We start from the raw sequence: 15,848 nt of genomic DNA on the forward strand, positions 1-15,848 counted from the left end.
AGATCTTAACATATCAAAGTAGTTTCTTGTAGCAGAAAACTATCTTTTTGTATAGAATTTGGATTAGTTTTGATTGAATTAACATTAAATGTATGGCTTACTTGTGAATTTCGACTGAATTTTGCAATTATTTGGCTATCTGACCGACCATTGTCTTAGTTTTTTTCAAATTAAAGAACCACCTTAAGCTTTCTTGAAAATATGATAGAAATAAAAAATAAAAATGTATGCAAATGCCTAACGATTCAATGAAAGTCTAAAAATGTTTGCTGGGCTATTCTATTTGTGCCTAAACGAATTGATTTGTATGCGCCAGTGAGTGTGTGTGTATGTGTGTGGGTTTGCCAGTCGTTGCCAGAATGGAGTGAGGCGCGCGCGTACGTGCGAACTTTGTGTGCGCGCCAAAGCCAGACATGGCAACGCCGTCCCATCGTCCATGCGACAGCCGACGACGGTGACAAACCGCCAGCTAGTCAGCTCGTCAGCCCGTCGCTCGGGCAGGCTCGCTGGCTGACATTTGCCGCAACCAACTTGCCACCCACTGGAAACATGCCGCCGCTGTTAAAGCGTGTGTACGCGCCTGTGTGCATGTATGTGTGTGTGTGTGGGCCAACCATTACCACAACCACCATTAACGTGCCAGGCAGTCAGCCAGGCGTTGCTGCCGTTGCCACTGTGCTGTTGCTGTTGTTGTTGCTGTTGCTGTTTTTATTGTTGGTTGACTCCAATCTGCTTTGGTTGCTGCGCCACACGACGACTCGACTTTGGCTCGTGCCAGTGGCAGCAACAGCAGCAGCAGCAGGCAAGTCTGCCAGCCAGCCAGCCAGTCATCCAAACGAGCCAAGCCACAGTCTGTCGGGGAATTTTGGACGAGCAACACGCACGCGTCTGCTTTTTACAAAGGACAAGCCAAAAGCGACGTCATTGTCAAGCGCGTAACGTAACGCCTTCGGTTACCGTTAGTTCACAAACAGTACGCTTTGCGCTCTCGGGCAGTGCGGACGTCTCTTTCATCACGGGCGACGGCACTTTAACAACGCTTTGTATATGGAAAGGAAAACGACGTAAATCGGAAACTGTTTGGCGCATTGTATTAAATTCAAAAACGCTCGAGTTTTGTGCACAGGTGTTAAGCACTAGAGCCACAGGATAAACATTAATTAGTGACGCGTGTGCGACGGATTCATTTGAAATCCGTAAAAATGACAAAATGACAGCAAAACGTGATAAGGATTATACCAAAAATAAAGCAACAGCGGGTAAAGCTCATTCCAAAAACAAATATTTAATAGTTTTAATATTTAATGACCTTTAACGGCTCGATGAGTGCAAAATCATAGTTGTTATAAATAATGTACCACAAGAAAAAGGACATAGAGCCGTGATAATCAATTTCTTCAAGTTTTGAAAAACAAATAGATATATTCGATAGTGTTAATCTTTAATGAACTTTAACGGTTCTGTAGAACAGGCATTTCGTTTCGAGTGCAAAACCTAATAGCAATAGAATTATTTGCACAAAAGACATTGATTTTCTTCAATTATTGTCAAAAAATATATATACATATATTGAATCATTTAAATTTGAATTAATAGAAATGACACCTTTGAAAAGGCGTTTCGTATTGAGTGCAAAATTGTAGTTGTTTTTACAAATCATCGACAATAAAGGACATAGAAGCGTGATACTCAATTTGAAATCTCTTTAAATATTAAAACAAATATATGTGTGTGTATACTCGTACATATAGTTGTATAACGTGAGCGGCTTTAATAAACTGGTATTTCGTGTAGAGTGGGAATTCATAACTGATGTAATTAATTTATAGGACATAAAAGAGTGTTAACAACCTTTAAAATTACTTGAATTATTTAAAATTTCCGATTGATTAGGCTAGACAATAACTTTTCACCTAATCATTGAAGTCCCTTTTTATTTAAAAATTATTACTATTACTATGTATTAGTTTGGATAGTTAGTTTCTCATTTAATTAATTTTTTAATTTCTAAGCCATAGTTTTTGTAAAGACATATGTCTACATACATTTATTGGATCAAATCATTAAGCTGCGTCGAAGCATCTTACTATATCCTGGATGTAAAGGCAGTGCATTTCAAGTTGAAAAGTTATACAGTGGGTTCTTAATTTATTTACTTATTTTGTGTTATTTTGAATTGTGCTAAATGTAATAAAGTCGTTTAACCATAACCGTGTTAATTCAACACCGTGTAATAACAGAATTATGTGTATATTTAAATGCACCAATAGGAGAACAAAATAAGAAAATTAATCAAATAAACCCGATAACTACACAAGGATCTGGACCAGTGGAATTGTTTTTATTGGACATGAAAATATTAACCAGTTAATTTCCAGCCAGTATCTGGAAAAGATCTAGCCCGGTGCACTTTACAACCTTTTCATCAAGAAACCAAAAGAGTTTCTTCTCATCTGCTCGTGGAGCTTTACAACTTATTCCAGGCCTGCTTAATTTTACTAGTGCATTTTAATTTGAGTTCTTCATACCCTTCCTTCTAATATTGGTGACTGATAAAATTGCATATTTCGCAAGGAACGTTTGTATATATTTAAAAAAAAAACATACTGAAGAAATTATTCTTTAGAAGTCATTTATATTAGTCGCCATCGAAGCTATACAGTTTATTTTTATCTCGTGCACAGGCCTCGGATTCAACGCTTCTAGCTCGACCAATGGCAACGGCGTAAAATCCATTGCACTGGTGAGCTCCACTCAAAATGTAACATCGTCGTCGCAGGATATCAGCAAACGTACGAACAAACCACTAATGGAGAAACGAAGACGTGCTCGCATCAATCAAAGCCTTGCCATACTCAAGGCTCTTATTTTGGAGTCGACGAAGCATCAGAATGCCAAAAATGGTGATGGACAGGCTACAAAGCACACAAAGCTCGAGAAGGCAGACATTTTGGAGTTGACTGTTCGGCATTTTCAAAGACATCGCAATCTAGATGATCCATGTACGTAAAAAGCAGCCAAAGGAAATCCAACTAAAACAAATCAAAACAATTCGCATCTCCAACCCTTTAATACCTTTATTAAATGAAAAATAGTATAACAAAATGTTTCATTTTCGATTGTTTGTTCGATTTCCTGCGCTATAATACCATTCTCCCGGAACTTTAGTTATATAGTAGCTTCTGATTTCCACAGCTGTCAATAAATACCGTGCTGGCTATACGGACTGCGCTCGCGAGGTGGCCCGCTATTTGGCCACTCCCGAGCCGCCAGCACCCATGGGTGGCAGTATGCCCTCGCTGGCCGAGCCAGGCTCCAAAGCACGGCTTTTGCGGCACTTGGATCAGTGCATAGCTGAAATCGATGTTGAGATATGCCCGCACAGCACATCCAACTTTGCGGACAGTCCAAGCAGTAGCTGTTACGACATCAATAGCACAGCGTTGGCTAAGAAATCGCAGGGCGATGAACATTCACTGGACTACAGCAGTCAGGATTCGAATCCGCTGGACTATAGCAAGGGCCTCAAGGTCGGCGGGGGTGCTTTGATTGGTTGCGAGCAGCGAGTGCTTCAAACCACACCAGCGCCACAGGATGAGAACAATAATCGTGGACAGCAACAGCCCCAGCAACAGCAGCAACAACAGCAGCCACAGCAGCAGCCACCGCCTGCACCACCCACACCACTAGAGAGCGTGCCCGTGAGCGATATGAACGGCATGATGGCCTACGAGGATGAGCGCAGCAAGCTGTGTGTGAATGTTTTGGAGCAATATAAGCAACAGCTGAAGGCTCAGACCCAAGTGGAGGGCGTAGCAGCCACTGGTGTACTTGTCCTGCCCCCACATTATGTGCAGTTGGCGGCGGCTCTGGGACTGAGTGCCCAATCCGTTGATCCAATTGCCACGCGCACGGACTTCGAGCGTCTCATCGAACTGCAGCGCATGCAACCACATTTAGCGGCCCAGTTGACGGCCGCGCAAGGCAAACTGAGTCCCTATACTGCCGGTGGCTTGGATGCGGCACATGTGGCTGCTGCTGCGGCAGCAGCTTACGCCAATTCGATGGCAGCGGCAGCCACCACTTCGACAGTAGCGGCGGTGAGTGCACACACCGAAAGACCCGCCTCTGTTGCCTCGACGGTGGCATCGGCTTCGGTCAGTTCGGGCGTGTCGGAACTAAAATCCGTGCCAGCAACGCAGCAATCTTCGCCGCGCTCTGAGAGCGGCATTGGCTCCAGCGAAGCGTTGGACGCCAGTCCCCAGACGAGCAGTGCGGCGCGTCAGGCGTTACGCCTTCGCCAGGAGGAAGAGTATCTGGCACAGGCAGCGGCTGTAGCGGCGGCGGGTCAGGCTTGCCAGGACGAGAGCATGTGGCGGCCCTGGTAGGCGGCACATACTAATTGTTGCCGCAATCTTGTATAGGCATTTGATAGCTTTTATGTACCAAGTATGTAGACTGCGTGAGTTTGTTGCTTTGTTATGACATTGGAGTTCTTGATTTGTGATTTTTTTTGGTCCTCGCAGGCTTCAATAGCTACTGAAGAGCACAACCAATAATTCCACCATTTAGAAAGTACATAAGCCGGTTAAGGCGAACTTTGTTGCATTTTTAAAAGATATAGTATCAGCCATAGTCGTTTTTAAAAGAGGAATTACATTCCTTACAAGAGGTTCGGTTTCAGTTTTTCTTTACGTTTAAGATGTCTTAAACTCTGAATTATTTTATGTACTTCTTAAAAATAATTTAATGCGTATATTTTTTTTTTTATATTTTATTTGCATTTTCCATATGTGCCAATGCCAAAGAGACTCTAACAAAATAGCTATTTCGATAAATGTATGTGTAAAAAGAAAAAGAAAAACAACAGCAAAACAAACTCTAAAGAAAACTGTATAATTTATGTCTAGTATTGCCCCAAAAAATTTTTAATGTATTAAATACTGAAATAAAATTGTAACTACTTAAAAAATAAAACAGAAATCATACTCTTTTTGGAGTTTTTAAGGTGGTAATCTTACGAGTATAAAGGACATATTTCACCATATTTTTGGGAGATCGGTCAAAGGAACACATACATATGTATACACAAATGATGTTATATTCTTTATGAACAATATTTCCTATTGAAAAAAAATCAGCCTTTTCAATCCCGAATTTATAGCGGACTGTCAACTTATGGTAAGCCCATAAAACCTTATTGAATAAATTCGATCAAGTTTTACCACCAGCTCAAGAAGAATCCACTTTTTAACATTCTTTATTCTTATTTTGCTTGAGGACTGTAGCATTCTATTGACGGTTAAAATTTGAACATAACACCTGTTGAAGCTTCTATTCGCAGGAAATGACTTCAAATAAAAGATAAATTAATCAATTTATGTATTTTGTTTCGCTTTCAGGTAATTAATAAGTGAATGAAGTAACAACAATTTTTAAAATTAATTAAATATTCTAATTAGATTCGTTAAAACTTAAGTTGAAAATAATGGCTCTTCTAACCAATTTTTAATTACTTCTAATTGCGACTAAAAACTAGAAGCAATTGTAAACTTTCATAGGCAAGTGAGTGGATTGCCAAATAATTCTAAACACAGGGCGAAAATATTATTACGGCTAGAAATGGCATATTGTGTAGTTACTCCATGTTGTTTTTCATTCTTATTTGATGGCCTACTGGTGACTTTTCCAAACACATTAAGTAGTAAACGCATTTCCATTTTCACTGAAAGAAGGTCCACTCGGAGAGAACGTGTTTTTTTTTTAAATTTTTAATTGTTGGAACGGAAGAACGTTCCATTGCTGCAGATTTCTTTGTTTGTTTACATTTCCGGTTTGTATTGTTGTTTTGGCCTTGTTAGTGATGGGACTTAAGGAGAATATGCATGCAAGTAACCATGGCGATGAGCTGGCCAGTGCTGCCCATAGGGGAAAAACAGTTATGCGTACATGCAACAGCTGCTGCTCATGAAACACAGCTGCTTGCAAAAAAATATCGATATATATATATATCGATAAAAATTAACAGCCGTAGCGGGTAACAACGTTCAGGAAGTTTCGCAAAGCAAACTATTTTATTGCTAATTCAAATATAATTTTGTGGAATTAATGATGAGTGCCATGTCAAGTGGCTCATGGATCAGTGCTGTATTTGATGAAGTAGCGCTTGAAGGCCTAGAGGGCGTTACCTTACCGTGTAAGTAGAAATTATGAAAATTGATTGCCATAGTAATACTAAATTTTTACAGCCTTGTGGATCCTGCTATCCGAGCGTCTACAGATTGGCACGCCCTTGCCCGAAATCTTGCAGCAACAGATCTGGACATTGCTGCTGCGCTCGGATAAAAAAGTTCAGTTCTTCGAACTACCTGTTCCGCGTGAATTTGTGCCGATTTACAACCGCCTCAATGATCACGATGAAGAACTTGGGGTTCCAGTGCAGGCGGAGAAATGTCCTTTCCAGCGCTATCCCTATGCTCCTGTGCATGATGGATCGAATATGGGCAATTGTATCGATTATATGACGCGCAAGTTGCTCATTATAAGCGAACTAAGCGGACTGACTGCAGCACAGGCCACAGAAAAATGGGGCCAAAGGCTGGTTGTGGTGGCCTCGCAAGAAGAGCGCTATATAGCGCTGACACCTCACAATGTGCAGCAGCCGATCGATCTGACGCCGCAACAATATGTGGTGTGGGAGGCCGTGGGACGCTCGCGCTACAATGGCGAAACGACGGTGGGTCAATGGTCGCTTTTAAATTTCGTCAAAGACGCCAATCTCATGTTCTACATAAAGTAAGATTCTCAAATTTTTGGTAAGCTCAATATTAACACATTCGTTTTGCAATTTAAGGAACAAGCTGCTGCAACTGCAACTTATTACGGATCAGCCGTACACGGAGATGCGTTTCGAGCGCCTAGCTTACGCCAGATTGCTTATGCTGCCGCGTTTCTTTCGCATCTACAAAGCCCACATGCAAATGGTAATTGAAAAACTGTTCTTGGAGCTCAAGAGCAGGCCAACGGGCCAAATACCTGTCACAGAACTGCAAATGTGGAGTCCCAGTGTTAACAAGCATAAAAGTGTGAAACGCCTAATGACAACGCATGCGTTTCGCAAAGTATTTGAGAACCACATTGTCCTGGAATCCTCGATTCGCAAGTCGGGCAAGCCCACAGAGCGAAAGGTGTCAGTTCTACAGCTGCGGAATCCCAATATGACCTTCGACCAACTCTATCAGGGGGAACCCGAAGTAAAGGAAGAGAAGGGTCATGAGTATCTGAGCGTACGCCATTCCTACATAGACATGCCCGCCGAGGATGAGTGTCTTCGTGCAATCGAACGCTTTGGCACACGTGGGGTTGGTATGCATGAATTGTCGAATTTCGTAGGGCTTAATACCCTTACTGTACGGGGTATTATACGCTTTTTGCTGCGAGAGAAACAGATAAAGGACTATCAGGAACACGTGGGAAAGCAGCGAATCATGCGCTATGTATCGGTCAAGCAAGCTGCGCAGGTGGATGAGAAAAAGGATCAGCTGAAGAAAACGCTACAAAAACTGCAGTGCAAAGAGGAACCGGTAAGTCTACAAATCCTACAACATCTCAGGACAATAATATTGTTGGTATTAAGGCATTGTTTCAAATAAGAAGAAAAACAACAGAATTAAAGCCATTAAATCAGTTCGAAGAAACCACTCAAATCTAACCAATACTCCTCTCAATAAATCTAAATCAGAAATCTTATAAGAAAAGTTAAAATATACCCTTTAATTCCTCTTAACGCCGATATATTTTGCATCTTTAGACCTGTTTATTTATCTCATATAGAAATAGTTATTTTTTTATTTTTTTTTTTTAACTATGATACTATGATACCACTTGTATATTCTTCGTTTAGTGCGTGACCGATAATGCGGACGTTGTGCTCTTCGATGTACCAGAAATTGTCGCGAATGTGTTGCCGCTGGTATTGCATTTCAAGAGCAACTTTCTGGATACGAACACACAGCGACAGGTGCAGCGCAAGTCCTTAATTGTGCAGCAAATTGACGAGTGTTGTTTGCTGCCGGTCGCCGATCTCCGTCACAGGATTCAGGAAGCTGAAAAACAAATGGGCTATCACGATTCGATATGCCACAAATCTCTGCTGCGTCTGCTCTACACACTGCGAGAGGCGAAAGTCCTTAACGTATATCAAGTAACGCTGCAGCATAAAAACCAGGTGCGGGTACATCGCTTGGTAACACATCCCAAAATTGTGGTGGACCATATGCAGATGCAGCGAGCAGTCCTGCGGCTAAAGAATAACTTCCTCCTGAATATTGAGGATCGCAAGCAGCCAAAGAATGCTGTAGCCAAGCAGATGAGGCCGCGTGTAGAGAACGTGCAGCGGAAGTTGCGAGTGGAGCGCTTGGGACAAAACGTTCGCTATAAGCTCCCGAAATTTATAGTGGCACGTGCGATGCATGAGTTCCTCTTCTACCTGACCCGGGAGCTCCCGACGGATAAGAAACCCATGCCCATCAGTATAGAGTTGCTGCAACATTGGCAGCGCAGCGAACCGACCTTGATGCCCAAGGAATTCCTGGAGGAGTGGCAGTCGCAGAACCAACCAATACAGGCCTTTTCGAACGAAATTAGTTGGCGGACTTTCATAACACCCGTGCAATGTTACGATGAGAAACCATCGGGTTGGATTTATTTCATGGATGCCGTCGATCGCATGCCTCTCTCTTTGTTCCAGCGCATCTTCCGGCTCGAAAATATTGATACGGACCGACTGGGTGCGTATGTAAAGCATCCAGTGAAGCAGCATTATCTAATGCGGCAGCTACCAATGGAACTGCAGGGGGTATTGCCCCGCTTGCATCAGCAAAATCTCTATATGAACGCGCTGCGCCTGCTGAACAACATGGGATTGGTGCAGGTTACGGATCGTAAGTTGGGACGCAACCCTCTTTACTGTTGGGTGTACGTGAATCGCCTTACCACTCTGCTGGACACCACGAGCAGCGACTGCAACTTTAAAATGATCAATCCCAATTTGAAATACGAGGATATACCCTTTCAGTTCGCCGATCGTGAGGATGTGGCACATTATTGGGCGCGACTTCAACAGATTTGCATGTATACTAAGCTAGGATTTCGTAGTAAATGCGATCCAGCTGGCCATAAGCGTTGTGAACGGATCAAGCCCCTGGTATTTCTTAAATACGTGGAGGACTTTGAAAAGGCACCCATTGATGATACAGGACATTTGCCAGGCGATCATTTGGGTGCTGCTGGCCTCAGCTCCGTGCTGTATGCCCATCATTTCCATCACTGGTCGATGGTGCAGAATAAAGGAGCATCGTCGCTGGTGGTGCGTCAGAAACTACCCAAGACGGTGAAGCTGACTATGCGGAGGACGTTACAGAAGGCTCGCGGTAAGACGGGTAGAATAATCAAAGGAACCAAGGATGGGACTGCCGGTAAAAGCAAAAGTAAAGGCCCACGGGATGATGTCGATCGCGATGCCCTGAAGAACATGCGCACTCTGCGCGTCTCCTGGGCAGCCGATGAGGATCGTGTGCTGAAGCTGGCACGCGCCATCTCTTTAGTCATCGATGCCCCGGTGGCTACATTTGGTCTCTTCAATTTGGGCACTATTTGTCGGGATGTGATACGCGAATACCTCGGAATACGCAACAAAACAATTCAGGCTTGTGTCCGTCGTTTGCAGTTTCTAATGAAGAAGAAAAGGGATGTGCCTGATGTTACGAACTGGGTATACACCATACAGACCGAACCGGAATTCAATGTTATTAACAATGTAAATTTTCTGGACGAGCTCGCACGAGAATATCCCATGCGTACGGAATATAATGAGGCCCTGTTGGTGCATATCGTGCTGGCGATGATCAAACTGAATCGATTGGTCAAAGTGAAGGTGAGTTTTAAAGATATATGTCATTACTGATCGTGAGTTTCAGGTGGACAGAAACTTAAAATATCCAAACTATATAGCCAAGATGATCTTATGTTACATAGAAATGATATAACATCAATTAGTCCCTGTCCTTCTGTATGAACATCAATTTCTATTAACCATTACAGATGACAACATCAAAATTAAATGTAGGCTTGTCCTATTAATGCGCAGGTCGAGTTTATTACAAATCATATTTTGCCTCATTATTTTATATAGCTGACATATAACGATCGCTTTTAAATCAAAATTAGTACCACAATTATTTTATTACAATATCATAAACAAATTTGGTATTTACTTATAATTTTAACTAGTGGCCCGGTTTTGAGTTCACATTTCGTTATATGTGGCCAAACATACACCCATTAATCCATTTAATGGATTAATAATCTTGATATTAAAGTGATATTAATCTTCATAATAAATTACCTTGAATGTTGGATTAAGTCCGTGTTCTTCTGGAATTTCCGCTTCGGATGAAGTCATTTGAAAACATTTTTTTTTGAGTGTTCTCTAGAAGACGCGTTTCAAAACCAAACCTCAATGCCGCACAAAACTCGCAAACAACGCCCATTAGACAAATGCAAACGAATGGATGCGTGCTGTAGTCAATTGTGTGATTGTATAGAAACGAAATCAACTATTCGAAATCTATCTCCTTGTTGATCTGTGCAATTAGCTCTACGATTTCTCCTTTCGAATCAAGGCGTTTCACGGGCTGCCTCTCTTTGCTCTTGCGTTTAGCCTGTTTGAAAACTGATTTCCCTAGCCTACTTTAAAACCTGGAACAATTTGTATGGAAATTATACATGAATATGTTGGACCATAGCATAATTTAGTTGACTACTGTTGTCCGACTTTTCCAACCAATTTTCTATGGCTTTTGTGTGAAACCCTATTTTTTAGAGTCGTTCTGCTGCACCAAAGTTTTTAATTCCCGACCTCTTGGAGGACTATCAGAATCAGCTGCGTGAGTGCTCGCCATTGAGTGGTGATCAACAGCTGCACCACAGTGATCCGACCACAGACGAGGAGCTGCAGTCGACTATGGTGCAATGTGTCCTGCATAGTCAACTCTGCTCAGCAAAGGATAAGACACTCTACAATTTGCAGGCTTTCGAGATATATAAGAATTTCTCGGAGAGTGTTCTCAATGCTGCATTTCTGAAGGCCCGAACCGATGGTCTTGTCGTGGCTCTGAAACGTCGCAACATTCACATGATCAGTCGAAATCTGTCCGGTCCCACATATTTGCTCTCCTCCAAGTACAAAAATAAGTTAATCTATGTAAAGGTCAATTATGTGGTCTTCGAAGCATACTTTAGTTTTGCTAAGAACGCACTGAAGAAGCTGAAAGAGACGCAATTGGAGCCAAATACGTTAAAATGTGTGGAGCTACGATCGCCAAATTTCGCACAGCTCTTCTTCATAGGTGAAGGCCTGTCAAAGGACCTTTTGCGTGTATCTTTGCAATTGCCAGCCAATATACTCACAGTTGATACAAAGAGCATGGCTCGGGACAGTGTCTCTGGATCGGACCGCATTTTGGATCATTACAGTAGCATTTTTGATAATGCGCCGCAGACGGAATATTCCAAGCGCATGGAAAGCGAAGGCAGTGGCAAACAGTCGTCTCGGGTACGCTTCCATCCGGGCAATCTAAACTATAAGTGGCAATGCAGTCCCTATGATCTGATCTCTAAGTTACCGCAACGCGTGATGCATTTCTTTTGTGCGCTCAACAATATTGGCCAGCCTCTGCAGCTGAACTTTGCAAAGCTAATGCGTCGGGATCATGTGGATGGTGGCTTCGTCGACATACCCGAGTGCCCCTTTTCATGCATCATGCGTGCGGGAAACTATTTAAATGCCGTGGAGCGTATTGTGCACGAGCAGCGGGAAATTTTGCGGCAACTTGTGGCGGACACTTTGCCACAAACTTCCATCCATTTGTTGAACAGCGGCACCAATACCATTTTCATAGAGTCCGGCACTCTGATATCTTTGGTGCGACAACTCGAAATGTATTGGCGTGAACAGGAGCAACCATATGAGATCAAGGATCTGGGCAAGACCATGGCAGAACGTACACTTCACAGGTTAACCGACTTGCGAGCAATTTGTCTGGCACTGCTCGACTACGATCCGCAAATGTGGGATGCGGATCGTGCCAAAGAATCCGAACCGGCCATTAACAAAGAGGAACGCGCTCGAGCTCAGGATGTGTTTGTAGTCCATTTGCCCAAAATTAAGCTTCAGCTCAGTGCAAAGCATGAGATGGACGTGGAACTATCAAAGATCATGGAGCAGGAAATGGAAAGCCTAAACAAAGCTGTACTGGATAAGGTGGCCAAGTAAGTGTCAATACTTTTCAATGCCACAGTCAGACACGGCAATAATTTTAAATCGGCTGTACTACTTGTATTCCTCACTTCTTCCAGGGAAACCTACTGGAACTACACCTCCAATACTTTTGAGACGTTGCGCCCGCTATTGGTCCAGCAAAAATATGACCATCAGGCTATACTACACATTGAGGACATTCTGAAGAAGATTGAGCAACATCCTTTGGGGATTATGGGCACTGAATTGAGGTGCGTTTTCCCGCTGGGAAAATTTTTACTTGAGGCCCTAAATTTGCTAGCCAATCACCATCTCATCAAGCGTGTAGGCGTTGCAAATTTCGTATATGTGCATAAGCTGCACATACGGAACTGGGTCGTCCACACCTTCCACATGAAACGCCTGAATAGGGAACGTGTGGTGCCAGCTGAAGTGGCCAATACGCCGTCATTGCCGCTCGCTGTTGTTAATGAGGCTAAACGGAAAAGGAAGCTAGTGGAAACGGCTGAGGCAGATGAGCAGCCTAGCACCAGCAAAAAGGCTAAACTAGCAGATGTGGAGCAGACATCTAGTGCAAGCAGCGTTGACACAATCGATGACGAACGGCCACGGCGTAACCGCCAAGCCAGTGGCGCTGCGATGGCCGAGGCAGACTTTCTAGCCGCTACTGTTGCGGAGATGTCCCGCGAATGCATTGTGATGCGTCCACAGCCCTGGATTCGTTTGAATGCAACCATAAATCGAAGAGTCCTCGATCGCTGGCTGAGCACGCTTGTCAGTGAATGCATCTCTCGCAATGGCTGCACCGTGCACAGCATTTTCCAGCGTTATCCCAATCTGGCGCCTGTTGACATAATGCTACTGTTGGAGCTGCTGCGCATCCTGAAGTGCATACATCTGATGGAGATTCAGCAGCAGTCGGTGCAAGTGGAGAGCGAATATGAGGAGTGCCGAGAGGAGGAAGTCACAGAGCTCTACGAGCCAGCCATGACGTATATTGTAACGCACAGCGATGCAGTTGGACGATTGTCCAATTTCATTGGTGTTAAGAAATACAACATCGAATTCATATAGCTTCCGAGTAACAAATAAAAATAACCTTTTTTCAAACACAGTTCTTTTTTTTTTTTTGCCGCCACGAATTTGCATTCGTAGCGTTCTTTAATTTTTTTCCACTTGTGTTCTTAAGCCATGTTATTTTTAAACTTTAATTTATACGCACTTCACTTCCGGTAGCCGGCAATATGTTGTTGTTTATCGCTTGCCACCAACACGGGGCGCGGATTTCTGCGTCACCTTAGCTGCCTTCTGCTTGGGCGCTGATTTCTTGGCGGGTGCTGGAGCAGCTGCCTTCTTAGCGGCTTTAGCGGCACGCTTCTGTTCCTTGGCAACCTTGATGGCTTGGTCGCGTTGCGCCTTGCGTACCTCAGGCTTCATGTTACGCTTGGCCATGATTTCGGCCAGCGAAGCGCCCACAATAGCGCGCTGGAATTTCTGTGTGCGGCGCGTACGCTTCTTTGAAGCTTCCTCCTCAATTCCCTTGCGGTGCTTGCGGCGGTACAACACAGTCCAAGTGACTTTGCGTGGATTGCGTTTCATCAGGTAGGAACGCTCGCACTTCTTGTCCAGGAAGGTGAAGGTCTGGAAAGGATTATGTAAATAGGATTAGTAAATATTTACAGCGCCAGTAAATTTTGTATACATACCTTGCCATCGATCTTAACCATGGTTTTGCCATGGCCAGGGTAGATTTTGTACCCACTGAATGAACACAAACCGATTCTGCAAAAATAATACGTTGTTTATAGATTAGTTGAAAATATTTCACTAAGGAGCACAAATTAGTTGTGTGTGCTACAGTATCGCGCATATTCTAGCCAATTGTGCATAGCGATGTTTGCTAATTCGACAAATTAATTTTCATTTCCCGGGTCTCTACGTACTTCATCTTGCTGGCGTTGACAGTGAAAAGAAACGGAAGAAGAAACGCTGTCACAAACAGCTGATTTTGACTTAACGTTCGCCAATCGAAAGTGTTGTGCGTTGCTCGACACTAAAAGCAGTACTGTACAGATTATTGGGACAGAGTGACGGCTAGGCTTAAAATATATTTTATTTCTGTGCGAATGAGCAGTTATATTTGCATTTATTAATTTGCATAAACTTTTCATTATTTATTCTTGAGTTATTTTCTCTGGTTCGTCATCCTCTTCATCGGCATAATTTGTATGCGGCTGTCCCTCGCGCAATAACTTCCCTACCAATGGATATTTCTCGGCATATTGATGATCCCACTCACGAAGTGTTGCCATTTGTCCAGAATTTAAGTCGCACAAATCATCGAATTCCTCGTTCTCGTTGCTTTCAACCGAAAAGTTGATTAGATTCCGTGATATGTCTCGGCCTGCGTAGTTGGGGTAAATGCCGCCGGGTCCATAAAAGTGTTTTGCATGTGAAACATCGTAAACATTAAAATTTATGGCTAAAAGTATGCGTCCATCTTCATGGGTGCCGTTGTACGCTCGTAGCTCGCGTACTGTAAAGTCGCTGCGCAAAGGTGGTAATCGGTTTTCAGCAGTTAAAAAAGAGCCTTGTCCTGGTGTCAGTCGATGCTGCACGCTCTGATTCCGGCGACGCGTAATGCTCACCACTTTGTAGAAAATAAAAGCCGAGACAATTAATAGTGTCACATTAATGGGCGTCTGTCGAATGGCATTGTAAAAATGAAGGTACCAGGGCGACTCTGAATCGTTTGTCTTCGTTTTGGAAGGCATTTCGAACTAATAAATGGCAATAAATGCGTAAACTGTAGAGCGTAACTCGCCGATATTTACCCAAAGCAATCTATAATAATAAATACGTTTGTACTACAATGATTTTGTACTGTTGGGTGAAAAACAAACTGATATAATACGTTGATTGAATTGGAAGGATATTTATTTCAATGCCTACTAACAGGTGTGCTAATTTGCTTGTGGTTGCGTTACTTTGCACCAATTAGTTAGCCAAGTAATTTAAAATAAAAACAGTCCCGCCAAAACTATGCCGCGCTCTCCAGCACTATAATTGAAGCAGTAATCGACGAACGATTGTTATCGAAAAGGTAATTTATTACGACTCTAGCGCGCAGTCCATTTGCACATTTCCGACCGCTTAAATTTGTATGTCGTTTAATAATGTAGTGTTCATAAGCTGTTTAAGAGTCAATTACCAACGCTTCCATACAAATCACCATGGACCTCCACGAATTTTTATCGCTGGAGCGCCAACAACTGCAATACGAACGTAAACGTTTAAGTGCAGTCAAGAGCAGCAGCAACAACAACAACAATGCCGATGCACATAGTGCAGAAACATGTCCCGCTGCCTTGTTAATGCAAACAGAAAACTTTGTACCCGCGCAGTGCTAGCGCGTGTCCAGCGCACACAGCTCCAACCACGAGTGCAATGAATTGGCGTCTTCCCTAGCAACCGCAACCACCAGTGCCGCCAATCAACATCAACCAAGCCCTAGGAAGGAAATTTATTT

The 15,848-nt window shown here is 43.1% G+C and overlaps 4 protein-coding genes across 4 annotated transcripts; 2 read left to right on the forward strand and 2 right to left on the reverse strand.

Annotated features, from left to right (window-relative positions):
• The first annotated feature begins 1,001 nt into the window (after positions 1-1,001).
• On the forward strand, positions 1,002-4,738 carry LOC115626454. Its single transcript, XM_030521833.1, has 3 exons — positions 1,002-1,259; positions 2,685-3,002; positions 3,196-4,738. Exons 1-3 carry the CDS (start codon positions 1,211-1,213, stop codon positions 4,386-4,388), a joined length of 1,560 nt encoding a protein of 519 aa, XP_030377693.1. The 5' UTR covers positions 1,002-1,210; the 3' UTR covers positions 4,389-4,738.
• Positions 4,739-5,907: 1,169 nt separating this feature from the next.
• Positions 5,908-13,433, forward strand: LOC115626606 (general transcription factor 3C polypeptide 1). The gene is made up of 6 exons (XM_030521999.1): positions 5,908-6,196; positions 6,249-6,795; positions 6,854-7,583; positions 7,904-9,934; positions 10,883-12,330; positions 12,418-13,433. The coding sequence occupies exons 1-6, from the start codon at positions 6,109-6,111 to the stop codon at positions 13,391-13,393; spliced, it is 5,820 nt and encodes a 1,939-aa protein (XP_030377859.1). The 5' UTR covers positions 5,908-6,108; the 3' UTR covers positions 13,394-13,433.
• A 1-nt stretch (position 13,434) lies between these two features.
• Positions 13,435-14,328, reverse strand: LOC115626617 (60S ribosomal protein L24). Its single transcript, XM_030522011.1, has 3 exons — positions 14,263-14,328; positions 14,026-14,101; positions 13,435-13,960 (listed from the first exon to the last, which is right to left on the reverse strand). The coding sequence occupies exons 1-3, from the start codon at positions 14,265-14,267 to the stop codon at positions 13,574-13,576; spliced, it is 468 nt and encodes a 155-aa protein (XP_030377871.1). The 5' UTR covers positions 14,268-14,328; the 3' UTR covers positions 13,435-13,573.
• Positions 14,329-14,414: 86 nt separating this feature from the next.
• On the reverse strand, positions 14,415-15,258 carry LOC115626616 (membrane-associated progesterone receptor component 1). The gene is made up of 2 exons (XM_030522010.1): positions 15,154-15,258; positions 14,415-15,099 (listed from the first exon to the last, which is right to left on the reverse strand). The coding sequence occupies exon 2, from the start codon at positions 15,091-15,093 to the stop codon at positions 14,494-14,496; it is 600 nt and encodes a 199-aa protein (XP_030377870.1). The 5' UTR covers positions 15,094-15,099; positions 15,154-15,258; the 3' UTR covers positions 14,415-14,493.
• Positions 15,259-15,848: the final 590 nt, after the last annotated feature.

This window comes from Scaptodrosophila lebanonensis, unplaced genomic scaffold, assembly GCF_003285725.1.
Source record: "Scaptodrosophila lebanonensis strain 11010-0011.00,11010-0021.00 unplaced genomic scaffold, SlebRS2 tig00000085-arrow-pilon, whole genome shotgun sequence".
Taxonomy (NCBI): domain Eukaryota; kingdom Metazoa; phylum Arthropoda; class Insecta; order Diptera; family Drosophilidae; genus Scaptodrosophila; species Scaptodrosophila lebanonensis.